We start from the raw sequence: 25,126 nt of genomic DNA on the forward strand, positions 1-25,126 counted from the left end.
CGGAGTAGGTAGGAAGATGGACAGAAAGATACAATCACTCAATCTAGCTCAAGTTCAATTGGCAATCTATAAGAAATTCACTTGCCAGCTAATGATGTACCATATACACCGCAGTCGTTGCGTAGACGGGCTGAGTATATAGAAGAGCAGCCTAGACCAGCAGGTCAAGAACGGGGGCAGCCGATAGCTCTGTTATCCCAACAAAGGCAAATTCAGGAAGAAGTAGAGAGGCTATTGACCGAGCGATTGTGTAACTTCCAAAGTAACGAGGTCACTGATAAGGCACTACGACGAGACATAACCAATATGAGCAGGTCATCAGTCATGGAGAAGATTGAGCAGGCAGAGCCTCCACGCAAGTTTAACATGCCACATTTCACATTTTAAAAAAGAGTGGAGATCCGGAAAGACATTTGAATCATTACTGAAGCACCATAGTCCTTTACCAGAACAACGATGCTTTTATGTGTAAGATATTCACCACCCTTTTACAAGGTAAGGTGCAAGATTGGTTTCACACCATATTGCCACTATCCATCCAGAGTTTTGATGATTTTTCCTTGGTTTTCACCAAAGTATACTCGTCATACTGCTCGATTAAGAAGAAGTCCAATCATTTGTTCAATGTGAAGAAAAATCCGAAAGAGTCGTTCTACGACTACATGAAGAGTTTCAAAGCAGAGAAGGCTAAGATAGTTGGATGCGATGACTCGATAGCTAGTGCAGCCTTCCAAAAAGGACTTTTAGTAGATCATCCATTGTTTGGATTATGAAAGAAGATATGACTCTGGCGGAGTCTTTCGCTCTAGCAGAGAAGCATGCACTTTGGGATGAGGCTCGGCGAGCAGACAAGGCACCTAAGCAGCCTTGAAGAGAATCAGCAGTAACTCAGAAAAAAGGAAGACGGAAAGCAGTACAACAATACAAGCAGACAGAGGGCCAAACATAGGGACTGATCCTAGACTAAAGGATGCCCGACGATCAAGAACTACTTAAAGTTCTCGATCCCAATCCACCAAATCATTCGCCACATTAAGAATAAGCTATGGTTCAAGCTGCTAAAACAATCAAAGGGAGATACTTCCAAGTTGGATCATACCAAGTACTGCGAATTCGATCAAAGTCCTGGTCACACAACTGACGACTGCTACACTTGGAAGAGTTACCTAGAGAAGCTCGTGAAGGAACACGGACAAGCCAGCTATGCAGTCTAGAAGGAATGCAGACGCTGATGAAGAGCCACCCAACATCGGGATTCCCACGAATGTTACAATCTAACGGTCGGATCTTCGCCAATCGCTAAAGTTATGCGGTGGCCAACATTTAGTTTTACAAACTTAGAAATCTAATTCAGGAAGATCCATATGTCAAATTCCCCATCCATCAGTTTCTAATATCCTCAAATATTATGTACTATAATGTATTTAGGTTTGGTGACAATCCAATGGTCGGATCGTCTATTCATATATTGACTAAGTGGCGGTCTCTATTAAAACTATAGTCATACGATGAGATTTCGTCAATCAAACGTCCCCTATGGAATCAAAGTATTCAATTTAGTCTAGGAAGGGTAGGTGGGGTCTTGGCCCACGTGTTACAGCCACATGCCGCCGCAGGTGGTGGTCGGCCGTCTCGACTCGCTAGAAAATTCAACTATTTCCAAAAATTATCAAAATTCAAAAAATTGTAGATCTCAATGAGTAGAACAAGTTTCATACCTGTGACCAAGGTCAATGTGGTTGGGAAAAGCTCCAATTTCACTCAAACTTGCCAGAAACCCTTGAATTTAGGTGTTATTGATTCGACTCCAAAATAGCTTCATCGCCCCCAAACTTGTTTGGGATTTGTTCCTGGCCTCAAGATGATGCTAAAATGGTGGTGATCGAAATAAATCATTTCAAAATTGGTGGATCTTCGATAAGTTACCACCGCACCCACTGGTGCAGGTTTCACCAATTCAAGGCCAATTCTTCTCATTTTTGGGGTGGAATTGGTGGAGGGGAGGTCGTGTAGTGTTTTCCAGGTGTTTTTTTTTTTTTACATGGTTTGCCAGAAAAATTGACAAAAAACCGCCTGAGGAGATGAAGAGGACTGAGGTCTTTTTTTCCCCCTCCTTATCCCCTCCCTCATTTCCCTCATTTCTTCTGTTTCTGATTGGTCCATCGGTTCCCCCTATCTTTCCTTTTTCTCTCCTCTCCTTTCCATCTTAGCCGTTCATCTTTCTCATTTTTCTTGTTTTCCTTTCATCCCAGGCACACATGTGGCACTTCTTATTGCTCCAGAAAATCTGGAGCCTTATAGATTGAAGGAGAATTATCAAAATGTCCTTAACTTTAAATGTTAATAAGTCCTTCGTTATAGCTCTGTTTCATGAACGGTTTGCGCCTAAGCGTTCGTGAGATCGTGCTCTACTCGAAAATATAAATTGTGACATCGAAAGGCCTACAAATTTTAAATAACTAATTTCCAAACTTCAAACTTCATAACTAGTTTAATTAAAATCTAAATTCAAATGAATTAATATAAATTCTCAAAAAATAATATAAAATCTCAATAATACAAATATGGAGATTATAACAGTGAAATCAAGGAATGAGATTTCACATTCTGTACCATAAAGCATTGCACTACTACAAAAGGGGATATTATTGTCAGAGTAAAAACGACAAGAAACACTATTGTCGAATTATTGGTAAAAATTTGACATTAAATTGTGCAATGTTGGATAGAGGAACCGAGACCAATGCTACCATCACAAAAAAGGTATTGACATCGCTAAGGCCCCTTAATCCACCACCATGAAGCAAAGTACTATAAAATAAAAAGGAACAAAGGCGTCACTTAAAACTGACATAGGTACTGACGTCGCTTATAAGCGACATAGAAAGGAACAAAGGCGTCGCTCCAAACCGACATTAAGTAACATATAAACAATTAAAATATCACAGTTACTATCGCTTCCAACTGACATCACTTGAGTTAAATAAATAAAATAGTCAAACTGTTATCGGTCGTAACCGACATTACCTAACATCTCGATAAAACTGACATAGGTGCTGACATCGCTTATAAGCGACACAAGATATATTAAAAATAAAAAAATTAATAAATGTTACCGCCAACCATTTAGCATTAGCTGACCTTCCTTTTCAATTCATTGTTCTCAGTCATCAACACTGCTACTGAACTCCTAGATGATCTTCTGGAAGAATTATTTTGCACCAGTTGTGTGGTTCATTGTTTTCAACCGCCTATTATGCTTATTTTTTGCAGCAATCTCCTGAAGAAAAAAAAAGAATTTATTAAACAAATTTCAAGCTATAATAAAAAGTTTACCTTCGTTTTTTCTTTATTCTAGTAGGACACCAAATCAGCCCATTATCGAGGATCCACATTAGGAGGTGTGTTCTCGTGCTCCTTGACTGGTTTATTAGTATAATGTTTTTCTTTCGCCATATTATCTTCTTGAAAATAATAGTTTCCTATACTCATAAAAAAAATCAAGCAAATTAATTATTACTATAAACATTGACTTATTATACTCTCTTCAAGTAAGAAAAAATATTTATACCTTTATTCTATTCTAGAAAGCTTCCCTGCGATCTTCCTTGATCATGCGCTAATCTCTTACCAACGGAATATTTCTATAATCTCTAACCTCCGCCGCTACATATTTTGAAAAAGCACTAGAATTTTCACTAATGCATTTTCCAGACACATCAAAAGAAAAAGGTTGTTCCTTCCAGTTGGGAATTGAGGGTCCTCGTCCTCGTTGAGTTGTTCCTTATCAATATAGGAAAAAAAGAATCAAAAACCAAGGACCAAAAAACAATTTTCAATTTGGGCATCATACTAGTTAGACTACAAAACAAAAAACTGAAACTAATAACCATAATAAATTAAAAATGGTCCACCTTTGACTTCTTCTTCTTCGAATTGGATTTCATCAGCTTGCTCATCTTCAAAATGATCCATAGCAAAACAATCTGCAAGAAGAAGTACAAAAACCCACTGAAATAAGGGAACAAATGAAGAGGGAGATGGAATGGAAGTACGAACAAAATTGGGAAGGAGAATGAGAGACTGAAATAAGGGAACAAATGAAAGCACGGATGAAATGGGGAAAAGGGGATTTGAATATGGATGCTGAGTTGGCGTCGGTTGAAACCGACATTAAGTCCCTAACGTCGTATTAAAACCCATTGGCGTTACAATAAGTGAGGCTTAGTCTCGGTTAAAACCGCCACCCACTTTTGACATGCATTACGTCGAATTAAATCCACCCACTTTTTGACAACATTTATTGGACCAAACGTAGCATCGGTTTAGTTAAACTTGGTGTCGGTTCAAACTGACACCACCACTGACACACTTTACTGATACATTAAATCAAACAACCACTTTCTAACATAGTTTTTTTAAATTCACATGGCGTTGCTTTAGTTAACCTTTGGTGTCAATTCAAACTGACACCATAGTCTGAAAAGCTTTAATGAACTGCACGTTGCGTCGGTTTAAATGCATTTGGCGTCGGTTTAAAACAACACTATATTAGAACAAGCGGGAAAGTTCATGCCTAGTGTATTTCAAATTATCTAACCAATGCAAGGAAAATAGTTTTTTTTTTTTTTTAAATTTCCCATACAAAAAAAAATAACGAGAATTTTTTTTTTTTTGGGGTAAATTACACTTTACCACCTCAGGTTTGGGGTCAATTTCAATTCATTTCAACATCATTAAAACATTTCACTTTCATACCTCAAGTACTATTTTATTTCAATATAATACCTCCGTTACATTTTCCATTCATTGATCTGTTAAGTGCTGACGTGGCTACCACATTTATGTCACGTGGCTGCCAGATGTGCACCATATGGCAAAAAAAAATATTTTTTTAACTTTTTTCTAAAAAATCCTTAATCTTCTAAATTTAATAATAAAACAAAAAAAAGGTTAGAAAATTCAAATCCCATCACCCCACTCCCCCACCCCTAGAACCTTGAACAAGAAGAAAAAACCCGGATATCCCCCCAACACCCGCGAAACCCAGATCCTATATCCTCCCCCCCCCCCCCCCCCGGGAAACCCAAATCCCATATCCCCCCACCCCCGGCCAAACCCAGATGCCATACCCCCCTCCCCATCAAACCCAAATGCCATATCCCCCCTCTCTCGGGTTGGAGCCTCATCATTTTCCATCCGTTTGCACCCATCCTCCACCACCTCCTCCGCACTCATCCTTCACCTCCTTCGTGCACCCATCTTCCCCCTCCCCAACCCGAGCCCAACCTGCAACCCAGAAAGAAGGAAAAAAAAAAAACCCTGCGCACCCACCCTCACACGCATCTTCTTCCTTCCTCTACATATCCCACTCCTTATTGGGGAAGACAAGATCTGGGTTGCAGGTAGTGGGTGCGGAAGAGGAGGTGGAGGATGGGTGCACGATGGGTTTGGGGAAGACGGGAGGGGGAAGAAAGGGGTGGGTTGCAAGTAAGGGGAGTCGGGGAAGATGAAGATGGGTTTTTTTATCTTTCTTTTCCTCTCCTCTTCTTCTTCTTCTTCTTCTTTTGGACCGCAGGTTAGGTGGGTAGGGGGTTACGGGTTCAGCTTTTGTTTTTGGTTTTTTTTTTTTTTTTTTTTTTTTTTTTTTAATTTAGAAGATTAAGGTTTTTTAAAAAAAAATTAAATTTTTTTTTTTGCCACGTGGCATAAATGTGGCAGTCGCACTTAACGGATCAATGGATGGAAAATGTAACGGAGGTATTATATTGAAAGAAAATAGTACTTGAGGAATGAAAGTGAAATGTTTTAAAGATGTTGTAAGGAATTGAAATCGACCCCAAACTTGAGGTGATAAAGTGTAATTTACCCTTTTTTTTGTGTTACCTCATATAACATTTTAAGATTTTATTAAATAAAATCGAACTTAAATAAAATACATAATAAAAAACAAAAATATAGTCTAATTAATACTTAAAACACATAAAACAATTAATATATTTATTCCATGTCATCATTCGTTATGTCATCGTCAGCATTGGCATAACTAGTGAACTGGGTAGGCAACAGTAATGATTCATGAAAATGAGTCTCTTCCACGCCAACCCTTGTATGGAAATTTTCATGGTCAAGTATCTGATCATCCAAATTTGGTATGACATAATCATCAATTGCATCGTTATCCTCTAATACGTCAAACATTCAGAGATCAAGTAACGGCACAAAACTTTTCAACGGTTATAAACGACAAATCATGATTTAACGGTTATTTTAACTCTGATTTTGATGATTTTTTACATCTACACTCCTTCATCCTATATGAATACAATGAAATAATTTGATCGTCAATTTAAAATATTTACACTAGTGGCTACCACAAAATCTTATTTCATAGTTAATGAAAGTATGAATAAACTCTCAAGTGTTAGTGAATCTATTATTTTGATAGGATACGCATTCTACAAAACTAGTTTCAACGATCCAACCGTCAAACATGTTCGCATACACTTCGAGATCATATACACCAAAAATTGCAAAAAACAAACATTCAAAGATCAAGTACTGGGACAAAACTTTTCGACGATTATAAACAAAAATCACAATTTAACAGTTATTTTAACTCCGATTTTAATTATTTTTTACAACTACACTCCTTGACCCTGTATGAGTACAATGAATGAATTCGATCTTCAATTTAAAATATTTACACTAGTGGATACCACAAAATCTTATGTAATACTTGATGAAAGCATAAATAAACTCTTAAGTGTTAGTGAATCTATCGTTTTGATGGGAAACGCATTCTACGTAACTAATTTCAGCAATCCAACCGTCAAACTTGTTTGTATATGCTTCAAGATCGCATACGCCAAAAATTGCAAAAAAAAAAACTTTCAGAGATCAAGTAACGGGACAAAACATTTCGACGGTTATCAACGAAAAATCACGATTTAACGGTTATTTTAACTCCAATTTTGATGATCTTTTACAGCTATACTCCTTGACCCTATATGAATACAATGAATGAACTCAATCTTCAATTTAAAATATTTACACTAGTGGATACCACAAAATCTTATGTTAATACTTAATGAAAGTATGAATAAACTCTTAAGTGTTAGTGAATCTATTATTTTGATGGCATACGCATTCTGCGAAACTAGTTTCAACGATCCAACCGTCAAACATGTTTGTATATACTTTGAGATCACATACACCAAAAAATCACGATTTAACGGTTATTTTAACTCCGATTTTGATGATTTTTTACAGCTACATGATAGGAGCATATTCATGCGACTTAAATGGCTTGTTCTCGTGCATTTACGTTATGTTTCTCTCGTTATTTTAGTCCTTTATGCTTCTTTTGTGTGTTTTTAGGTTCTAAGGGCCTAGGGAGCAAGAAAGTGCATTTTGAGGCCATTTGGAGCATTTTTGGGCATGGATTGGATAGCTTATCCATGGAGCCAAGAGGATGGACGAATTTGAAGGCCTTGTATGCACTTGAAGACACAAAACAATGGCCCTAACCCAATTACATTCACCTTGCCTTGGGCTTAACACAAACACCATTCCTTGCCATGCAAGGGGGAGCAATTTGGGTCCAATTCATGTACTTAAACTCTAGCCCAATCCACAATCACTTCAAAGCCATGCAAAACCTTTCAACACCCTTTAATCTTCCCCCTTTAAGTTATGATTTTATTTCCTAACCCTACATGCATTATTTATTAGTATCTTTACAAGACATTATCATTGCATAACATTCCATTTCCACCTCTTTCCCACCTAATTCACATGCCTTCATTCATTCTTTATTCCACTTACACTCATCATCACACACCTTAGCAATCAACACATGTGATCACATGCATCACAACCACAAAGAACCATCCCCAAAACACTTTGCCGTGAGTTCCCACTCCCATTTCCAGCTTTTCATAACTTTTCCTAGTTGTTTTATTACATACATTCCCCCTTCATTATTCCAAACACATGCACCCATAATCATTCATCCCCTCCTAGCTGCAATATTCCCTCTTTTGTTCCCCCATTTCACCTATAAATAAGCATCCAACACTCCTCAAAATTCACTTACTCTTCCATACACATCTCATATCTCATTCACACACAACACCCCTCAAACACTTCCATTCTTTCCCTAACCGTGAGTTTCCCTTTCTCCTTCATTCTTCCATCTCCAACCACTCCCTACTCCATTCCACATACACCTAAAGCCCTTAAGCTCACCTTAGATCTTGTGCTACAACAACGAGGAAGAAAAGAGTGCTTAAACGTTCATACAATTCAAGTTTGAGTTGTTGGAATGTTTAGGTGTTTCTTTGATTTCAAAGTTTAAATTTAATTCTCTTTGTTTTGTACGTATGAGAAGGGAAGAGAAGAGTGCCTAAACGTTCATACAATTCACGTTTGAGTTGTTGGAATGTTTAGGTGTTTCTTTGATTTCAAAGTTATGAGGAACTAAACCCCCCTTTAGCTAGGGGGTGATTCAAAATACATGTTTATGCTTGCATTATGAATTGATTACTTTTGGTTGGAATTTCATAAGTTGTGGATTCAATTTGTTTAACCATTTGAATGAATATAACGCTAGAATATAAGTGAGTTTCACCTAATAGTTACGAACTTATATTCACAAGTAGTGGAGGTTGCTTATAAACAATCGCGTTAAACGAATTCTTGGCATAAGTTTCATGCGTAATCCATAGTAACGAATGCCTCGTCAATGTTTATGATTTCCGTTGAATTTAATGATCTTTGTTGAATGTCTCTATCATGCGTATTCCATAGTTAGGGACTTTGATTAAGAATAATTTGGTTGTAATGCGTATTCCATTCAATCCAACGAATCTAGGGAAATCTGAAAGTTAATTTAAACGGACCTAATTAACTTGGAGCATTGAGTTTCATAATTTATCGAAAGACCAACCGAAAATCAATCTTGTATGCAAGTGTAACATGTGTGGAGGAAAACCCCTTAGCTATTCCATCATCCATATTTTTATCACATTCATATTTACATTTTGTCTTTAATTATATTCTGTCTTTTTAATTTAATATCATCCAACCACAATTCCCCCCCCTATTTTGTTAAGTCTTAATCATTCGTATTTGTTTTATTTTTGTATCTTTAAGCTTTTGGAGTCATAAACAATTGCAAATTCGTCTAAATCAAGTTCTAGCTTCTATTTGAGTCAATTTGATTGTTTTAGACAATTTGAGTTTTTCAAAGCCTTTCTGAGTCATAGTAATCTTGTTAAGAGTATTTTAATTTAGTTTTTATGTTTTTAAGTCAATTTAGAAGGTTTTAGCAAGCCCTCCTAATCCCCGGTCTAGAACGATCCCTCACTTATCCATTCTACTACAATTGTCAAACGAGGGTTTAATTTGAGTGTCAAGTACAATCTCGCATCACTACACTCCTTGATCCTATATGAATACAATGAACTAATTTGATTATCAATTTAAAATATTTACACTAGTGGATACCACAAAATCTTATGTCATGATGATCGATGAAAATTAAGGATTTTGTAAAAGGAATAACATGCAAGCTTTGAGTTCCATTGGCAAGGTTTAAACTTTTGAGAAAGGCTTCACAACCTTGAAAACAAAAACTCTTTCATTTTGCATATCCTTGCACATTTAATATTTTGTAATAGACTAGTAATGTATGGATGTTTATTTATTAGGCTCTTATTTTCGAGTGTAGATGTAGTACTTAAACGACAAATGTGTTTTACTATTTTGAAGTAATATTTATGTGGCAATGTGTGGTATGTGAAAAATTAAGAAATTTTTGTTTTTTTCTTGAAGGGGTCATAACGGGTCTGGTGGGTAAAGTGACCCGACCTGTTAAGGACTCGTTAAGATAACGGGTGTGACACGACACAACCTGTTAAGATAACAGGTGTTACACGAAAACGACACGAATACAACAGATACGACCCATTTGCCAGGCCTATTCTAGAGGGTATATAAAGGCCACCAATCTGTCGCCTACAACCGCATCGGGTTTCAAAATATTTAATTTTTTTTTTAAATCTATGTCGGCTACAAGCGACACAGGCTTGGAAAATATTTAAAAACTTTCTCTAGTGTGGTATAAGCGACACTAGTCTTCTTTTAACCAACGCTAACTTTATGTCGATTACAAACGACACCGGATTTCAAAATATTTAATAAAAATTAAAACTCATGTCGGCTACAACCGACATTGGCTTTGAAAATATTTAAAAACTATCATTAGTGTCGAAAAAAAGCGACACCAATCTTATTTTAACCGACGCTGACATTATGTCGAAAAAAAGCGACACCACTATTAAAAAAAAAAAAAAATCTATGTCAGTTATAAGCGACATTAACAGTTTATATTGGTTATAGGCGACAGTAATTCCGACACCATGTAAAGTAGGTGTTGTAATGTCTTAAGCGCCGCAATGTTTTATAAAAGCGACACCAGCCACCGACACAATAAGACCCTTTTGTAGTAGTGTTGCTAGCCTTATTGCCATCTTATAAAATTTTCCATTGAGCTTCAGTGGCATACGACAGTCACATAACACATTGGATCCACTCTTCCATTACATCCATCCAGCTTGTATTCTATGGTTGAGGTCTCCATCCAACTCTCCGTTCTTTTGCAAGATAGATCATATGTAGCGAAAGCGGTCGCTCTTTGGTAATTCCTGATCTCCAATCCTCACCCCTAACTCATTTGAGCCTCCATTTGCACTGAACTTGCATTCCATATACTTTGTCTTTGAACGACTTAGGTGAAGACCTTTAGATTCTAACACTTCTCTCCAAAGGTTAAGCTTCGCATTTACTCTTTCCTGAGTTTTATTTATCAACATTATATTGTCTGCAAAAAGAATACACCAAGGAATATCATCTTGAATACGTCCCTATAACTCATCCATTACAAATGCAAGCAGGTAAGGACTGAAAAATGAGCCTTGATGTAACCCTATGGTTATGGGGAAGCTTTTGGTTTGTCCTTCATGAGTTCTTATGACAGTCCTTACTCCATCATACGTATCCTTTCTAGCTTGGATATATGCTACTCGTACTTCTTTCTTCTCTAAAATCCTCCAAAGAATGTCTCTTGGGACCCTATGATACGCATTTTCCAAATCTATAAAGACCATGTGCAAATCCTTTTTCATATCTCTATATCTTTCCATCAATCTTTGTAAGAGATAGATTGTTTCCATGGTTGAGAACCCTGGTATGAACTCGAATTGGTTGTCTGAGACCCGTGTCTCTTGCCTTAGTTTATGCTCAATTACTCTCTCCTAGAGCTTCATTGTATGACTTATTAACTTAATACCCTTATAGTTCATGCAATTTTGAGCTATCGCATTTTTTTTTAATAAATCAAATGATGTTGTGAACATTATTAGTACATGTGTGATTATGTAAATCCTAGTTAGATTGGGTTTATGATTACCTACTATTCTAGTGATTTCATCCTATTAGACTTTATATTTACTTGGAGGACAAGTTACTCTTCCCTCATGATTCACTATAAATAAATGTACATACATAAGGAGAATCACAATCCCTAAGTGTATTCAAATGATCGCTTAGACTTTGGTCATGTGCACTAAACTTTCGGTATCTACTTAGGGCCATGCAGTACTTCATGCATCATGTTAGTTTGTCTGAAGCTTGTCTCAACCCAACCTTATTCTATGCTCCAATTGTTGACTGGTACGAGTTGACATCTCACATTTGTACGTCTTTGTTTTTGTGGCCTATGTGTCGATTGCGTCGCTCTTACGTACAAAAATGGGTTCTCAGAGAAGATGGAAATCTATATTGGTTATGATTCTCCTTCAATCTTTCGTTTCTTACAGCCTTTGATAGACTATCTCTTTACGGCTCGTTTCGCAGTTGTCACTTTTATGAGACAGTCTTCCTACCGTTACGGGGAGATAAGAACATCACCTTTCTTGAAGAACGACATGAATTGTCGTGGATGACTCCCATTATGTCTTGTTTAGATCCTTGTACTGCACTGTCTAAAATTGAAATGTGGTGAATCTTAGATCTTTAGAGTGATGCTCAAAGAATGTTGGATGCTATCGATCTAGTGAAAGTATAAGATCACATATACCAGTTGCAAATGTTCTTGCAAAGATAGACGTATATAACAGACATCCAACCGTTGTCCCAAAAGGACGGGTTGCCACTAATGTGTATTAGACATCCCTCGAAAGTAGGTTGCCGCACCTAGTGACCGATCTTAGTACATTTTCAACTAATCAATCACTTGCTCCAACCAGAAGTGTGGCAGACTTATTGGTTCAAAGGATTCATAAACTTGAAAGAGGAAACCAACGACACCAACTAGTGTAACTAGTGTGGATCCAACCATCGCCTACTCATCATATCCAGTGCATGAGGTTATTCTAGATTATGGAAGCATCATTGAAGAGACGAATCCTCCTATCGAGAATCGGGATATTTCGGTCCATTATGCTAGCTTGAATAAGGTTTGGATTAGGAATAAGATGATAGTCGATGATGCATTTACATATGCAGTAGCTACTTCTATCATGTTGAGCAATGACATTGAGTCACGTTCCGTTAATGAATGTCAACGTTGAACAAATTGGTCAAACTGGAAACAAGAAATCCAGGTCGAACTTGATTCACTTGCGAAAAGCAAGTTGTTTGGACCTGTAATTCCTCCACCTCCACATGTGAAGCCCATTTGTTACAAGTGAGTTTTTGTAAGGAAGTGTAGTGAAAAGAATGAAATAGTACGATACAAGCCACGCCTCGCGCACAATGCAAGGCTTCTCTTAACACCTTGGGATTGATTACAAGGAGACTTATTCTCCTGTAATGGACGTCATAATGTCCTGCCACCTTATTAGTTTGGTAGTTTCCAAAAAATCTGAATAGTAGCTTATGGACGTGGTAACCGCATATCTCTATGGGAATCTTGATAGGATATAGTAATGCATATCTCTATGTTCACGCAATGCACTAGAGCAAACATCTCCTTCACTGTTAATCTTTTGGTAGGATATAGTAACGTGCCTACATGTAGATAATGGACTGGTGTTAAAAACATCTTCCATTACCTCAAAGGTATACCCATATGAATCCTTGAGAGTAGCCGTCATCCCCTTATTCTCGCCTCGTTGGTTATGCTGATGCAAGTTATTTGTTTGACCCGCACAAGGCAAGTTCTCAAACGGGTTATATTTTTACCGTTGGAGACACTGCAATATCTTGGAGGTCAACCAAACAGACCTTAGTTGCAACTTCTTCGACCATGATGAGATTCTCGTGCTACATGAAGCCACACATGAGTGCTTTTGGCTAAAAGTTGTTGTCAAGGATATTCAAAGCAACTACGCACTTTATTTCATCTTTGACATCCTGCAACAATCTATGAAGATAACACCGCATATATCGAACAAATTAAGAAATGATAAATCAAAGGGGGAGTAAGGAGACAACACCAAGCATATTGAGTCGAAGTTCTTTTTCTTTCATTAGCAGCAAGAACATCAAAATATTGAAGTCAAGCAAATACGTTCCCGAGACAACCTGGTCGACCTTTCACCAAGTCACTGCGAAGTTTACTTTCCAAGTGCTTGTTTGAGGAATTGGTATGCGTAAACTTTTTAAGTTGTAACATTGTTTGTTCTCTTTGGAATTATGTCAAACTCAGGGGGGTGTGTCCGGAAGTACAATCACTTGACCTTAATGTACTCTATTTTCCTACGATTAGGAGCATTGTTCTTTTTGGATTTTTGCTCTAACTAGGTTTTAACAAGGCACTTATCCTGTGATGGTCATACCCTTGTGTACGTATAGCAGACATTGAAATTGACTTTGCATCCAACTCATCGTTTTCCTTAGACTATATATGGTTTATTTATTTATTTTTTAATTTTTTTAATCGCATATTGGGTTTTGCAATAGCCTGGTTTGGTGAGACTAATTTTCATATACAAGTTTCTTTGTTTGAGACTAGCGTGCTCCTAAAATAGTGTTGACTAGACGAATTCATGCAACTTTGCTGGATCTGATGTGATATCTACTTGAGTATTTACACACTCAAGAGGGAGTGTTGTGGACATTATTAGTACATGTGTGATTGTGTACATCCTAATTAGATTGAGTTTATGATTACCCATTATTGTAGTGATTCCTTCCTATTAGACTTTGTATTTACTTGGAGGACAAGTTACTCATTCCTCATGATTTACTATAAATAAAAGCACAAACATATGGAGAATCACAATCCCTAAAACTCCCTACACTTTCTCTCCAATGTCTCTTGCCGCACCCTATCTCTCCCTTTAGAAAATTGGTCACAACAAATGAAAGTAAATATGAAGAAATAATGTGTTCCGACATTGGGAAGTTCAATGTATTCTCGAAATATCTTTGTTTGGATATGAATAATTCAGTTTCAAGATTATTGTGGAGTCAGCGAAGACTTAAGACTTGAGGATGCGTCCCTTCCAACCAAAAGAGTCCGATGCTGGGAGAAGATCAAGAGTTAGATACTCGAAATATCTTCTTCTTCTTCTTCTTCTTCTTCTTCTTTTTTTTTTTTTTTTTTTTTTTTCTTTTTTAATTATGTTATTACTTGTCCAAGAGCTTTTGGACCTTCTCCTTCGTGACAACGTGTTATGGAGTCATTTAGTTGAGGAATTGTTATTGACACTTCAAATTCCTCATTCTGCACTCCAACTTTGTATGTTTAGAAAGAAAAATACACTTGTGAGGAGTGTAGAATGAGATTTTTGGAGTGCCAATAACACTTTCCTTTACTTGTTCAAGATCATTAAATAGTTTTATAGCTTAATTATGGTAGGATTTAATCTTCGGCGGTATTTTTTATTATTATTATAAGCGATATTACTACTCTAAACTAAATTAAAGAAAGGAAAAAACTTTAAATTAGAGACACAGTGGGTTGAAGAGTATCTACAAGAGCAATCTATTCTTGCTCTTGGCAGGTAATTTATGCACTTGTAGCAGGAGCCACGTATCAATACCTCAATTGTAGAGATTGGTATTAAAATTCGCCTCTTGAAAAAATAACATGTCTCATATATATGAATATTATCTCCCACAAATCAATTACCTTCCCTATCTAATAAAAGATAAAGTGAAAAAAATGAAGAATGTCACAATGTATTGGATGTATGTAAAAGGGTTAAAGCTTGCGTTGCTTGTTTCGTCCGGATGGTACGGGCGGATGAATGCAGAGTTCATCTGCCATACTTTGAGGGAGGCAGTAACACTGGTCTCCGTAGCATTGTTGAACAAAAATAGCCTAGCAGCCCCATAGATTGCCTTGGTTGGGTAAACCCTTGATGTGATGGTTGTTCTTCCACCTTGAGCAAAGCTTTCGACTATCGAATGGTCAACCTGGAAACAAATATGATTGCAGAAGGTGAATTTGATGAGATTATTCTGTTATTGCAAATTTTGGGAAGATAAATGTGTTACATTCATGTAGCATGAAAGAGAAAGAATGGACTCACCAGAATCCTCACTGATAATTTCTCATCTTTTAGAACTGGAACATAGCTACCAGTAACTTTTTTCTTAACATCATTAGCCACAGAAGACCTATAAGAGAGAAAGTTATCGACAAACTTCCGTTGTTAGATAGATGCTTATGTTGACAGGTTGTGAATCTCGAACGTGAATTTAAATAATTAACCTGATCAATTGTCCAGACTCACAGTCTATGAACAGAACATTTGTGATGAAAAGTCTACCTTGTTTGGTCGGTGCAGAAGAAAGTATCAACACTGCCACCAGGTCCTTTGGCGACGTAAAAGTAGACAGGAGTTTGCTCCAGGAGGCTCTCATCTGCATGAACAAGAAGACCAAAGGGTCCTAAAGCACCACGATTGGAAGCTCCAGCGCTGGTGTTGCAACTGAACACCTCATTAGATTCAGCTACGCTCTCCAAAACCTTCTTGTCCAACTCGAACTCGGCAACAATGTCCAACTGTTACATTGCCAGAATTTTCTTTAGAAATTAACAAATGTCATCTAAATTGTGCAATATTATTTAGCATAAATCTAATTGAGAACAGAACACAAACCTGTGTGGCTGTGCCGACTTGAAGTGGCAACACTGAGCCTGCCTTGACCTCAACCTTGTCGAAATCCTTGCTGCTCAATCTCAACTTCTCAACCTCCTCCACTGGCCATTGAAGTAGATTGCTTCCGGTCTTCTTATCAAACACCACTGTTCTTGGAATTCCCTGCATAAAATCAAATTGTAAATTCGTAACTCCAGCTAAAGATACAAGTGCAAAAAGAAAACAATGTTTGGTACCAATTACTAATCGAAGTATCACATTGATATTTGATTGGCATGTCGTAATACGGAACAAATATTAACAATGTACACGATACTGTAAAGTCCTGTGAATATCTAGGAGAGAAAAGAAACCAATGTACCTGAACAGAGGCCCAACCCTTCTGCATATCAGCATTTTCGCTATCAGACTCTCCAATCCAACCCCACAAAACTCTCCTCTCCTTGTTTTGGTCATAGAAAGTCTTGGAGGCATAGAATATGCCATAATCATACCTAATTCCAATACCAACATCAATCTTTTGGTTATCAGGAATCCATTTGCCAGTCTTCTCCTCATAAGTCCCTAATGCATAATAATCATTCCTATCATCATCCAGGCTAGCCTTTACGACATGCTTCACATCAGGCCCATTCGCCGAAGTATCCAGTCCTTTGTCACCAGCTTTTGACACCGGATAAAAATCCACACACTCCCACATTCCAGTCCCAGGGACAGCATGAAGCACCCCATTCAATTGCTCATAGGTTTTGAAGTCCTTGGTGTCATAAACCAAGGATATGCCAGTTTTGTTAAGCTTGGACCCAATAATAATGCGCCATTTGCCTTCGGATGTGTACCAAGCGGTTGTCGGGTCACGGAAGTCCTTGTATCCGATGCCCGGGGGTGGGACTAGAACCGGGTTGCCGGAGTACTTGACCCATTTGGTGAGGAGAGGGTCATTGTGGTCAGCAGGATATGCAAGGTTTTGGACTTGGACTGACTCATTGGTTGATCCAGTGTAGAGCATGACAATTTTTCCATCGGGGAGAATGGTAGCTGAGCCAGTCCATACTCCATTGATGTCGTACCACTGGTCAGCCACCATGGCTAGAGGGAGGTGAAACCAGTGGATTAAGTCCTTGGACACTGCATGGCCCCATACTATGTCTCCCCATGTTGCACCATTGGGATTCCACTGGTAGAAAAAATGGTACCAACCCTTGTAGAATAATGGACCTTTATAATTAACATGTCACAAAATTAGGAATCCTCAAGGATGAATTAAATCCCCGAGTGTTTAGAATTCTGAAGAACGGAAAAATGAGTTAACATACTTTATTCTCAGATAAACAAAAAGTAGGCTGATGTACGAAATTTTCCAACCGTAATATACTGTAGAAGTATAATCTGCTTCAGATCATCCCATTAATCTTGACCTCCAGAACTTTTATGATTGAAATGGTCAATAATTGAATATTTTTCTTGTTTTCCATGTGAAATTCATGGAAAGTTAAAAGGTACCGTAGATAGAGTTGGCAAGGTTTGACTGTAAAATTTGGAGCGGAAGGCACGAGATAATGTCAAATATGTCATACAAAGTTGGGTTGTAGTTTGGTATTTTGATGGAAAACAATTCTTACGTAAGCTAAAGCTAATTAACTGCCCGATGAGGATCTATAAGTGCGGATTATTTGGCTAATCCATACTATAATATTCCAGAAAAGGTGCAGAAGAATACAAGATCGACAGGTAATGATTTAATAAATAGAATATTAAAGGTTGCTTACCGTTAGGATCTGAAGCAGCCGGAAGAGGAATCACCAGCCAGAACATTGGCAATTGAAAAGGCCAAGCATGCATGAAAAGAAAATACGAATCAATAGAATTAAATACAACGGTGAAGAAAGCACTAGACCCACGCAACAATTTTCCTAGCAAGAACTTGCAAGGGAAAACTTCTCTCAAGCTTATTTACCTTTTTATTTATATTTATTTTTTTATTTTTTATTTTTTGAAGAAGAGCTTCTTTACTTTTTAGCTTGAGGTTTTAATTTTAATTTCCATAATTAACGAATTTGATACCAAATTATTGGTAGACTATTGTATAACTTATTTTACGACCTGCAATCAATACCGTCATATAAAATTATGACTATTTTAATGCAAAATATTCTCATTTCGACTTCAAAAATCGTGTTTATTTCTTACAAACAATATGATAATACGCTAAATTAATCCAAACAACGGAAAAACTTCAAATTCTCCAACCCATGTGATGGTCATGTTACATTAGTGTACATGTGTGTGAATTCATTTCAAATGTTTAAAATCTAAATGCAACTTAGATAGTTCGTCCATTATAGTTATATCGCAGTCTAATACACAATGTCACATATTAATCTTACTTTATACAACATTATTTTATTAGACTCGGACGTTATTGTAACGGAGTACTTGATTTGTTCATCCAAGTCCTTCCCCTAAAATAGAATAAATAAAGGCGCCAAAACTAATAGTAAATTCATTTTTTTGCAACCAAATGCATAGAGAAACAATTGACAATTATAAAGGTTCTCCTTTATGAAAACCAAGGGTTTTGACTAATCCATCCCATAATTCTCGTATTGGACCGAAATTTAAATGCATAAGAAATAAAAAAACAAAAAATCAGCCCATCATTTTGTCCACTCAAAATCACCCAATGCAACCGAAAAGAGAAAAACAGAAATAGAAAAAGAAAAATACATGTACCATTCATCCAGTTCTTCTCAGGCTGGAAATGGAAAGCAGTTCTTTGCCATGACAGCATGCTATTGTTCCATGGAAATGCTGGCCCAGTCACAGCATCAGCCAACCGGTTCACCTTCTCGGACACTCCGGCTGCTACGCCCCGAGAAACCGGGTGCGGTTTGGCGGGCCTAGTTGTATAAGGCTCTTTGGCCAAAAAAACAGGCTCATTTTTATTTGCATGCGTATCAGATTCGTTGCCACTACTAATAATGACCACCAACAAAGAAAGCATCAGCAACCCAGAAAAGATTGCTAGGAGCTCCTTAAACTGCCTCTTTCGGATTTCTGAAGCTTCGTCAGGGTTCGGGAGAGTAGTATAGGTGTATGGCAGGGCATCGGGATCCGATGGAAGAAAAGGTCTAGGGTCTGCCATCTAGGGATTGTGACCTAAACTCGAATTTTTTATATATTTGGCTAGAAAATGAAGGGGGTTTAATTCACTCAAATTGGTAAACTTGGTTCATCAGAGAGCTGATGAGTTTTTCAGACAAAGTGCTTCGTTCATGTGGTGTGTTTGATTTTATATATATGCATACATGCATGAAAACAAGTGGACAAACAAAGTTGTTTTCTTTGTCCTGCTAAAGAAGTGGACAACAGAGTTTGAAGCGAGTCTCGTGGGTGTTTGTTCTAATTCTATTGTTTTAATTTAATAATGTTTGAGTTTTTGTTTTTTTGTTCGCAATGCAAATGGCGTTTTGGTCGTCTTCACTTTAATTAGGGTTATAATAAACGTGATGTAGCAGTAATCCACGTGGTAAATCTGTTGAGGATCAGTACATGTTCACATGTTCAATTAGAGAATTTATGGCATCCATAGGTTTACAAGACTCGATTCTCGTCAATGCGAGTTTGGAGGAGAGAATTCTCATTTCTTGTCAATGCATTTCATGATAACCTTACGACTTAATTCTCCTTTTTATTTTTTATTTATTTATTTTTTGGTATATACACTACAAAACAAAAATCGCTAGACGGAAAAGTTTTGTCTTTGTAAACTTTAGCCGATAGAGGTTCGCCGGGAAATATTAGTTGGGCGAAACCTATCGCTCGAAGTCTGGCATGTCAAAATAACTATTCTGTTGGCCCAAGCAGAGACTGCCTGGCGAATAAAGTCGTTGGGCAAACATGCCTTGGCCAACTTGATTGGATAAAACGATCATTGATATTTCATCAGCCATCACATACTTAAATAATGTAATTAAAAACTTGACTTGATGATGAAGTCGTCGGGCCAACTCTAAGAAACCAAAAAATAAAAAATAATATAATGTTTGCTAAGTTAATATTTTTTTAATTTAAAAAAGTTAAGAAAAACTATATTTATAATATATAATTTGTTTAATTCTAATTATATTATTTTTTAAACAAACGATATTATCTACACTAAGCTAGGGTGTGGGAGTTGGCTAAGCTTCACAATTGACTAGCAATAATATGGTTCAAATTCGTCTTTGGCGAGAATTGAACCTAAGACTTGTCACTTACAAGTGAAGAGAATTACCACTAGATCGTACTATTAAGTGACAATTCTAATTATATTAACTTAGAAAGCTATAATGAATGAGAACTTTAAAAAAATTTATTTAATTACATTTAAATTAAAATTGGTGTACAATTATATTAAAAAAAAACTAACAAATAAATGTAAACTACTCGGGTGGGTGCTGAGGTGGTTAGGGGAATGGCTCCTGAAGATCAGCTGGGACAGGAATCCTTATGGCAGAAGTTGACAAGAATTGAGTTGCCATAGCGAAGTACATGTGCAACACCTTGTGCTAGACACGCCGCTTCTTCTTTGGTGCACTAGCTCCATCTCCACCTGCTGAAGTCTGGAATCAGTTTCGGTCGAAGGATTAAAACTCACTGAAGAAGAAGACTCTCAATTTCCCGAACCTGACCCACTCATAGGTCGTGAACTTCCTTGCCTTTTCGTCACCTAATCGCGCTCATCAACAATTGTACAGACATTTATGGATCAGGTGTTAGCTCCTCCATAGGCTCATCCGATTACTACTGGAGAGGTTAGTGAGGTACTTGTCCTTCTTCTGCATTATAGAAGCCCAAAAAAAAAAACAAAGGAAATCAATTAAGATTATCAATCATAATTTAAACCATATTTATTGTAATGAAATTTAAAATTAAAGCATAGAAATGAATACTAACAGAAATGTCCTTCACTACCTCGTTGCCATAATTGCCATGTGTTCCCCCCACAAAAAAAAAAAAAAAAAAAAAAACCTCCTCCTTCGAGAAATGCAAACCAATCGCCTGCCATTCCTTTACCTAGTAAAATAGGAGTCGAGAACCAGAGTGATGAAGGTACGGTTTCTTCTCCTGATTATCTTTATTTGCTGTCGATTTTTTTCTGTAAATTAAAAATACTAATTAAACTTAACTAAAAGGCCTCGTGCTAGGTAGAGATGAGAATATACATATAAGGCTTACAGGATCCACTCCCCTCAGCGACGTGGGATGTTACAATCCACCATTCCTTAGGGGCTCGGCGTCCTCGTCGACACACTTCCGGCCGGGGTTTGGCTCTGATACCAAATTGTCACATCCCAGCCCGGGCCCCCACCACATCCCGGGCTCGACTCCACCGTAGCACGATATTGTCCGCTTTGGGCCCCAACCACGCTCTTATGGTTTTGTTTCTGGGAACTCACACGAGAACTTCCCAATGGGTCACCCATCCTGGGATTACTCTCATGCAAACTCTCAAAAGGCCTCGTGCTAGGTAGAGATAGGAATACACATATAAGGCTTACAAGATCCACTCCCCTGGGCGATGTGGGATGTTACATTTATTAATTACATATTACTTTACACATTTTACATTTTCAAATGCCTAAAATATCCCTATTGCATATTTGATGTGCACAATTAATTCTATGCGGATTGTAAGGAGAGAGTTAATGATTTTGCAAAAAGAAAAATAAGATGTTAATGTTAAAAAAATTCATTGCATATTAATATCAAATATGAGAATTGTTGGCTTAATTCTATGTATCTGACATTATGAGTTAATATATATATATATATATATATATATATTTAAAAAAATAAAAAAAAAAACCTAATATATGTAATAATACATTAAAAAAAAGTAATTTACCTACCATGTACAAAAATGTTATTTGATTCAAAATGTGTATAAATATATATATATATATATATATATATGTGTGTGTGTGTGTGTGTGTGTGTGTGTGTGTGTTTATATAATTAGACCATATTAATTTACCTACCTACTATTTGAAATGTTCATTTCCAATGATGCAAAATACTGCATAAACTTAGGAATTGGATCATGCTTTTGATTTTATCTTTTACCTACAAACAATTATATACCTATTACTTTATATATTTTTACCAAAAAAACGTCCCTAATAGGCTAATATATGTAATAATTCATCAAAAATAATTTACCTACCATGTATACAAAATTGTTATTTGATTCAAAATATATAATCTTGGTTTTCTCAAAAAAAAAAATTATATATATATATATATATATATATAATCTAGGTGTAGTGTATATATATTTTTATATAATTGGAACAAATTAATTTACCTACCTACAAATTATTTCCAATAATTTACCTAAAAAAAATTATACCTCGTCTGTAATATAATATCTTTTTTTCACTAATACATGGAGAATAATTTTCCCATAACAAGAAGAAATATAATTTGATGCATTATATTGAAAAATATTATGTCATACCTATATTTATACAACAATAAAACGTGCCTAATTTATGTAACAATACATGAAAAATAATTTACCTACAAGTTAGAGAAGTGTTATTTGACTCAAAATATATAATACGGATTTAGTATAATTTTTTTTAATAATTGGAACAAATTAATTTACTTCCCAATTAATGCAAAAAATATATATCACAAAAAAGGTAAATTTTTGGTATGATATGGATACAATTAATGGAACACAACAATTTATATATTTTATTTCACTTTTTCTACAACTTTTAATTTGGAATAAATTTAGGGATTTGGGAAAATGGCATGGGTGTAAATAAATTGTATTAGTAGGTCAATAATGTTCCGATGTGGCTACAGATTTTAAATTTGGACTTTTATTGGACGTTTATATGTAAATAGGTTTTTATCTAGGAATCATGAATTGTAAGGGTCAAAATCTAAAGCATCCTAAAATCTACAACTAAATAACTTACAGTGAGAGATTTGTGAGAGTAGGTGGCTCACGGGGTCAAAATGATAGAGTGGTTAGAGAAAGAGAGAGGTTTGATAGAAATAGAGAGATTGTACGGCGCGAGGAGGGAGATAAAAGAAGGGTCTGGGGAGTTATAACATATTAACATTTCAAACCTTTGCTCGACGAAACAGTTGTTGGGAAAAGGCTTTTAGAATTTTGACACATTTTGAAAACCCTAAAATTTTGCCGGCCAAACCCTTATAGTTTGTCGGGCAAAGTCATCTGCCTAATGAAATTTTCGAATATTTCGTTGGACAACCTTTTTTTGAGGTAAATTCGAATTTTGGGAAAAATCGTGGGGACTTTTTTTTTCACTTTTCCCAATGAACTTTTGTTGTAGACCGACGAAATTGAAAGTTGACCCGATGATTACACAGATTCGATCGGGCAAATTTAAAAAAAAAAAAAATTATGGATGCAAATTTCCGCTTTCTTTTTCCTGGACAAAAATGCACCTGCAAAAAAATTAACCCTTAAGGTCAAGGCCAAGAGCCTCACACTCCCACGATGAATGCCGTCCGGGGGGGGGGGGGCTTTGCCTGAAGAACCTCCGATGTCAAAGTTAGAATTCGAGAGAGAAAGTATTTAGAAAAATTTGGAGAATTTTAGAAGAGAATAGGACTTAGGTTTTTTCGAGAAATAAGGGCTATTTATAGGGGTGTGGCCGGCCCTATTTGGAGAAAAGGGGTCTGGCCACTTATGGTGGTTTTTAGCTCTAATTGCAAGATATTATGACAAAATAATATCTTGCAATCAATTAGGAAATTAATCGATTAATTTTGGTAATCAATCATAATTTGAAAGAATAATTAGGGGTTACCTTATGGGGAGGATTTGATGAGGATTGATGAAATAGGTCTTGAATAAATACCTATTTTGATCACCTTTGACCTTGATTGAGCCGTTATTGTCCACTGCTTATGCATGGGAGTTCCGGTGTGCTTCGAGGTTAATTTTATCTTTTTTACCCAAAAATCCACGTGTCGTCTCCATATTTTTCTTGATTATTTTTTGCTCAACAAATACCCCCACACCTGTTGGGCTGCTCGCAGGAAAGGGCATCATGTGTAGAAATCTTCTTACTTTAGGAAACATATGATTGTTTCCTGTTTTGATGTAGGTTCTCTCTTTAATTAGAAATTAGATCCTTCAAGGAAAGGGAAATAAATTACTTCTAAAGTCTATTTAAGTCTACCTTAAGTAGATTATTAAATCAACTTCAGAGAGTAATTTATTCTACACTACAAGAGAGAGAAAGTTAGAGGATATTTATTTCCCCTTCCCTAGCAATCTTCTACACTTGCCCGTGCAAAGGATCGTCTTTTGTTGCTTTCTTCGTCTTCATGTCGCTCCAAGGTAAGAAAAAATTAATTTTTCGTTGTCTTTGTAATTTTTAGGAGCCTCGGGGTTGCAGTGGCTGGTTGGCCGCCGTTGGTCTTGGCGCGGTGGTCTGGGCCTGAAGAGGCTAAGGGTCTCTTTTTCCCCCTTTTATTTTTATCTTTTTTTGCTAGGCTTGGGCCCGTGCATGAAAAAAGAGAGAGAGAGGTTGTGGGCCACTGGGCTTGAGCCACTTGAATTGACTTGGGCCGAAGGGCCTATTGGGCTGGAATGGTACAATCCAGGTTGTGGGGCCTGGGCTGTTGCTGGGTCCTACGGTTTTGGGTCGTGGTGAGCCATAGGGCCTGGGGCGCCGAGCCTACCCCTTATTTATTTATTTATTTTTTTATGGGCAGTCGTCTAATGAATTTTTCTTCCATCTTTGTAGAATTTCTTCGAGCATGTCTTTCTCAAGCCACAAGAGTGATGATGGTGTGCCACCATTGTATTGTCAAGGTGGGTCCTTGAGCAAGACAGGCTACTTCAAGGCTGCTCACTTCAAGATTAGCTCCGATGACTCATTTAGGGAATTCCTTGAGATATATAGGCACGCCATTCCGTCAGGGGTTCGCGTAAAGCGTGTCAAGGAAAGTAACAGCCGTGAACCATGCAGTTG

At 36.9% G+C, this 25,126-nt stretch overlaps 1 protein-coding gene across 1 annotated transcript; it reads right to left on the reverse strand.

The window, feature by feature from the left end:
* Positions 1–15,089: 15,089 nt before the first annotated feature.
* LOC137723770 (acid beta-fructofuranosidase 2, vacuolar-like) lies at positions 15,090–19,263 on the reverse strand. The gene is made up of 7 exons (XM_068462960.1): positions 18,852–19,263; positions 17,888–17,896; positions 16,480–17,336; positions 16,119–16,280; positions 15,786–16,021; positions 15,546–15,633; positions 15,090–15,429 (listed from the first exon to the last, which is right to left on the reverse strand). The coding sequence occupies exons 1-7, from the start codon at positions 19,261–19,263 to the stop codon at positions 15,148–15,150; spliced, it is 2,046 nt and encodes a 681-aa protein (XP_068319061.1). The 3' UTR covers positions 15,090–15,147.
* Positions 19,264–25,126: the final 5,863 nt, after the last annotated feature.

The sequence above is a fragment of the Pyrus communis genome, chromosome 17 (assembly GCF_963583255.1).
Source record: "Pyrus communis chromosome 17, drPyrComm1.1, whole genome shotgun sequence".
Taxonomy (NCBI): domain Eukaryota; kingdom Viridiplantae; phylum Streptophyta; class Magnoliopsida; order Rosales; family Rosaceae; genus Pyrus; species Pyrus communis.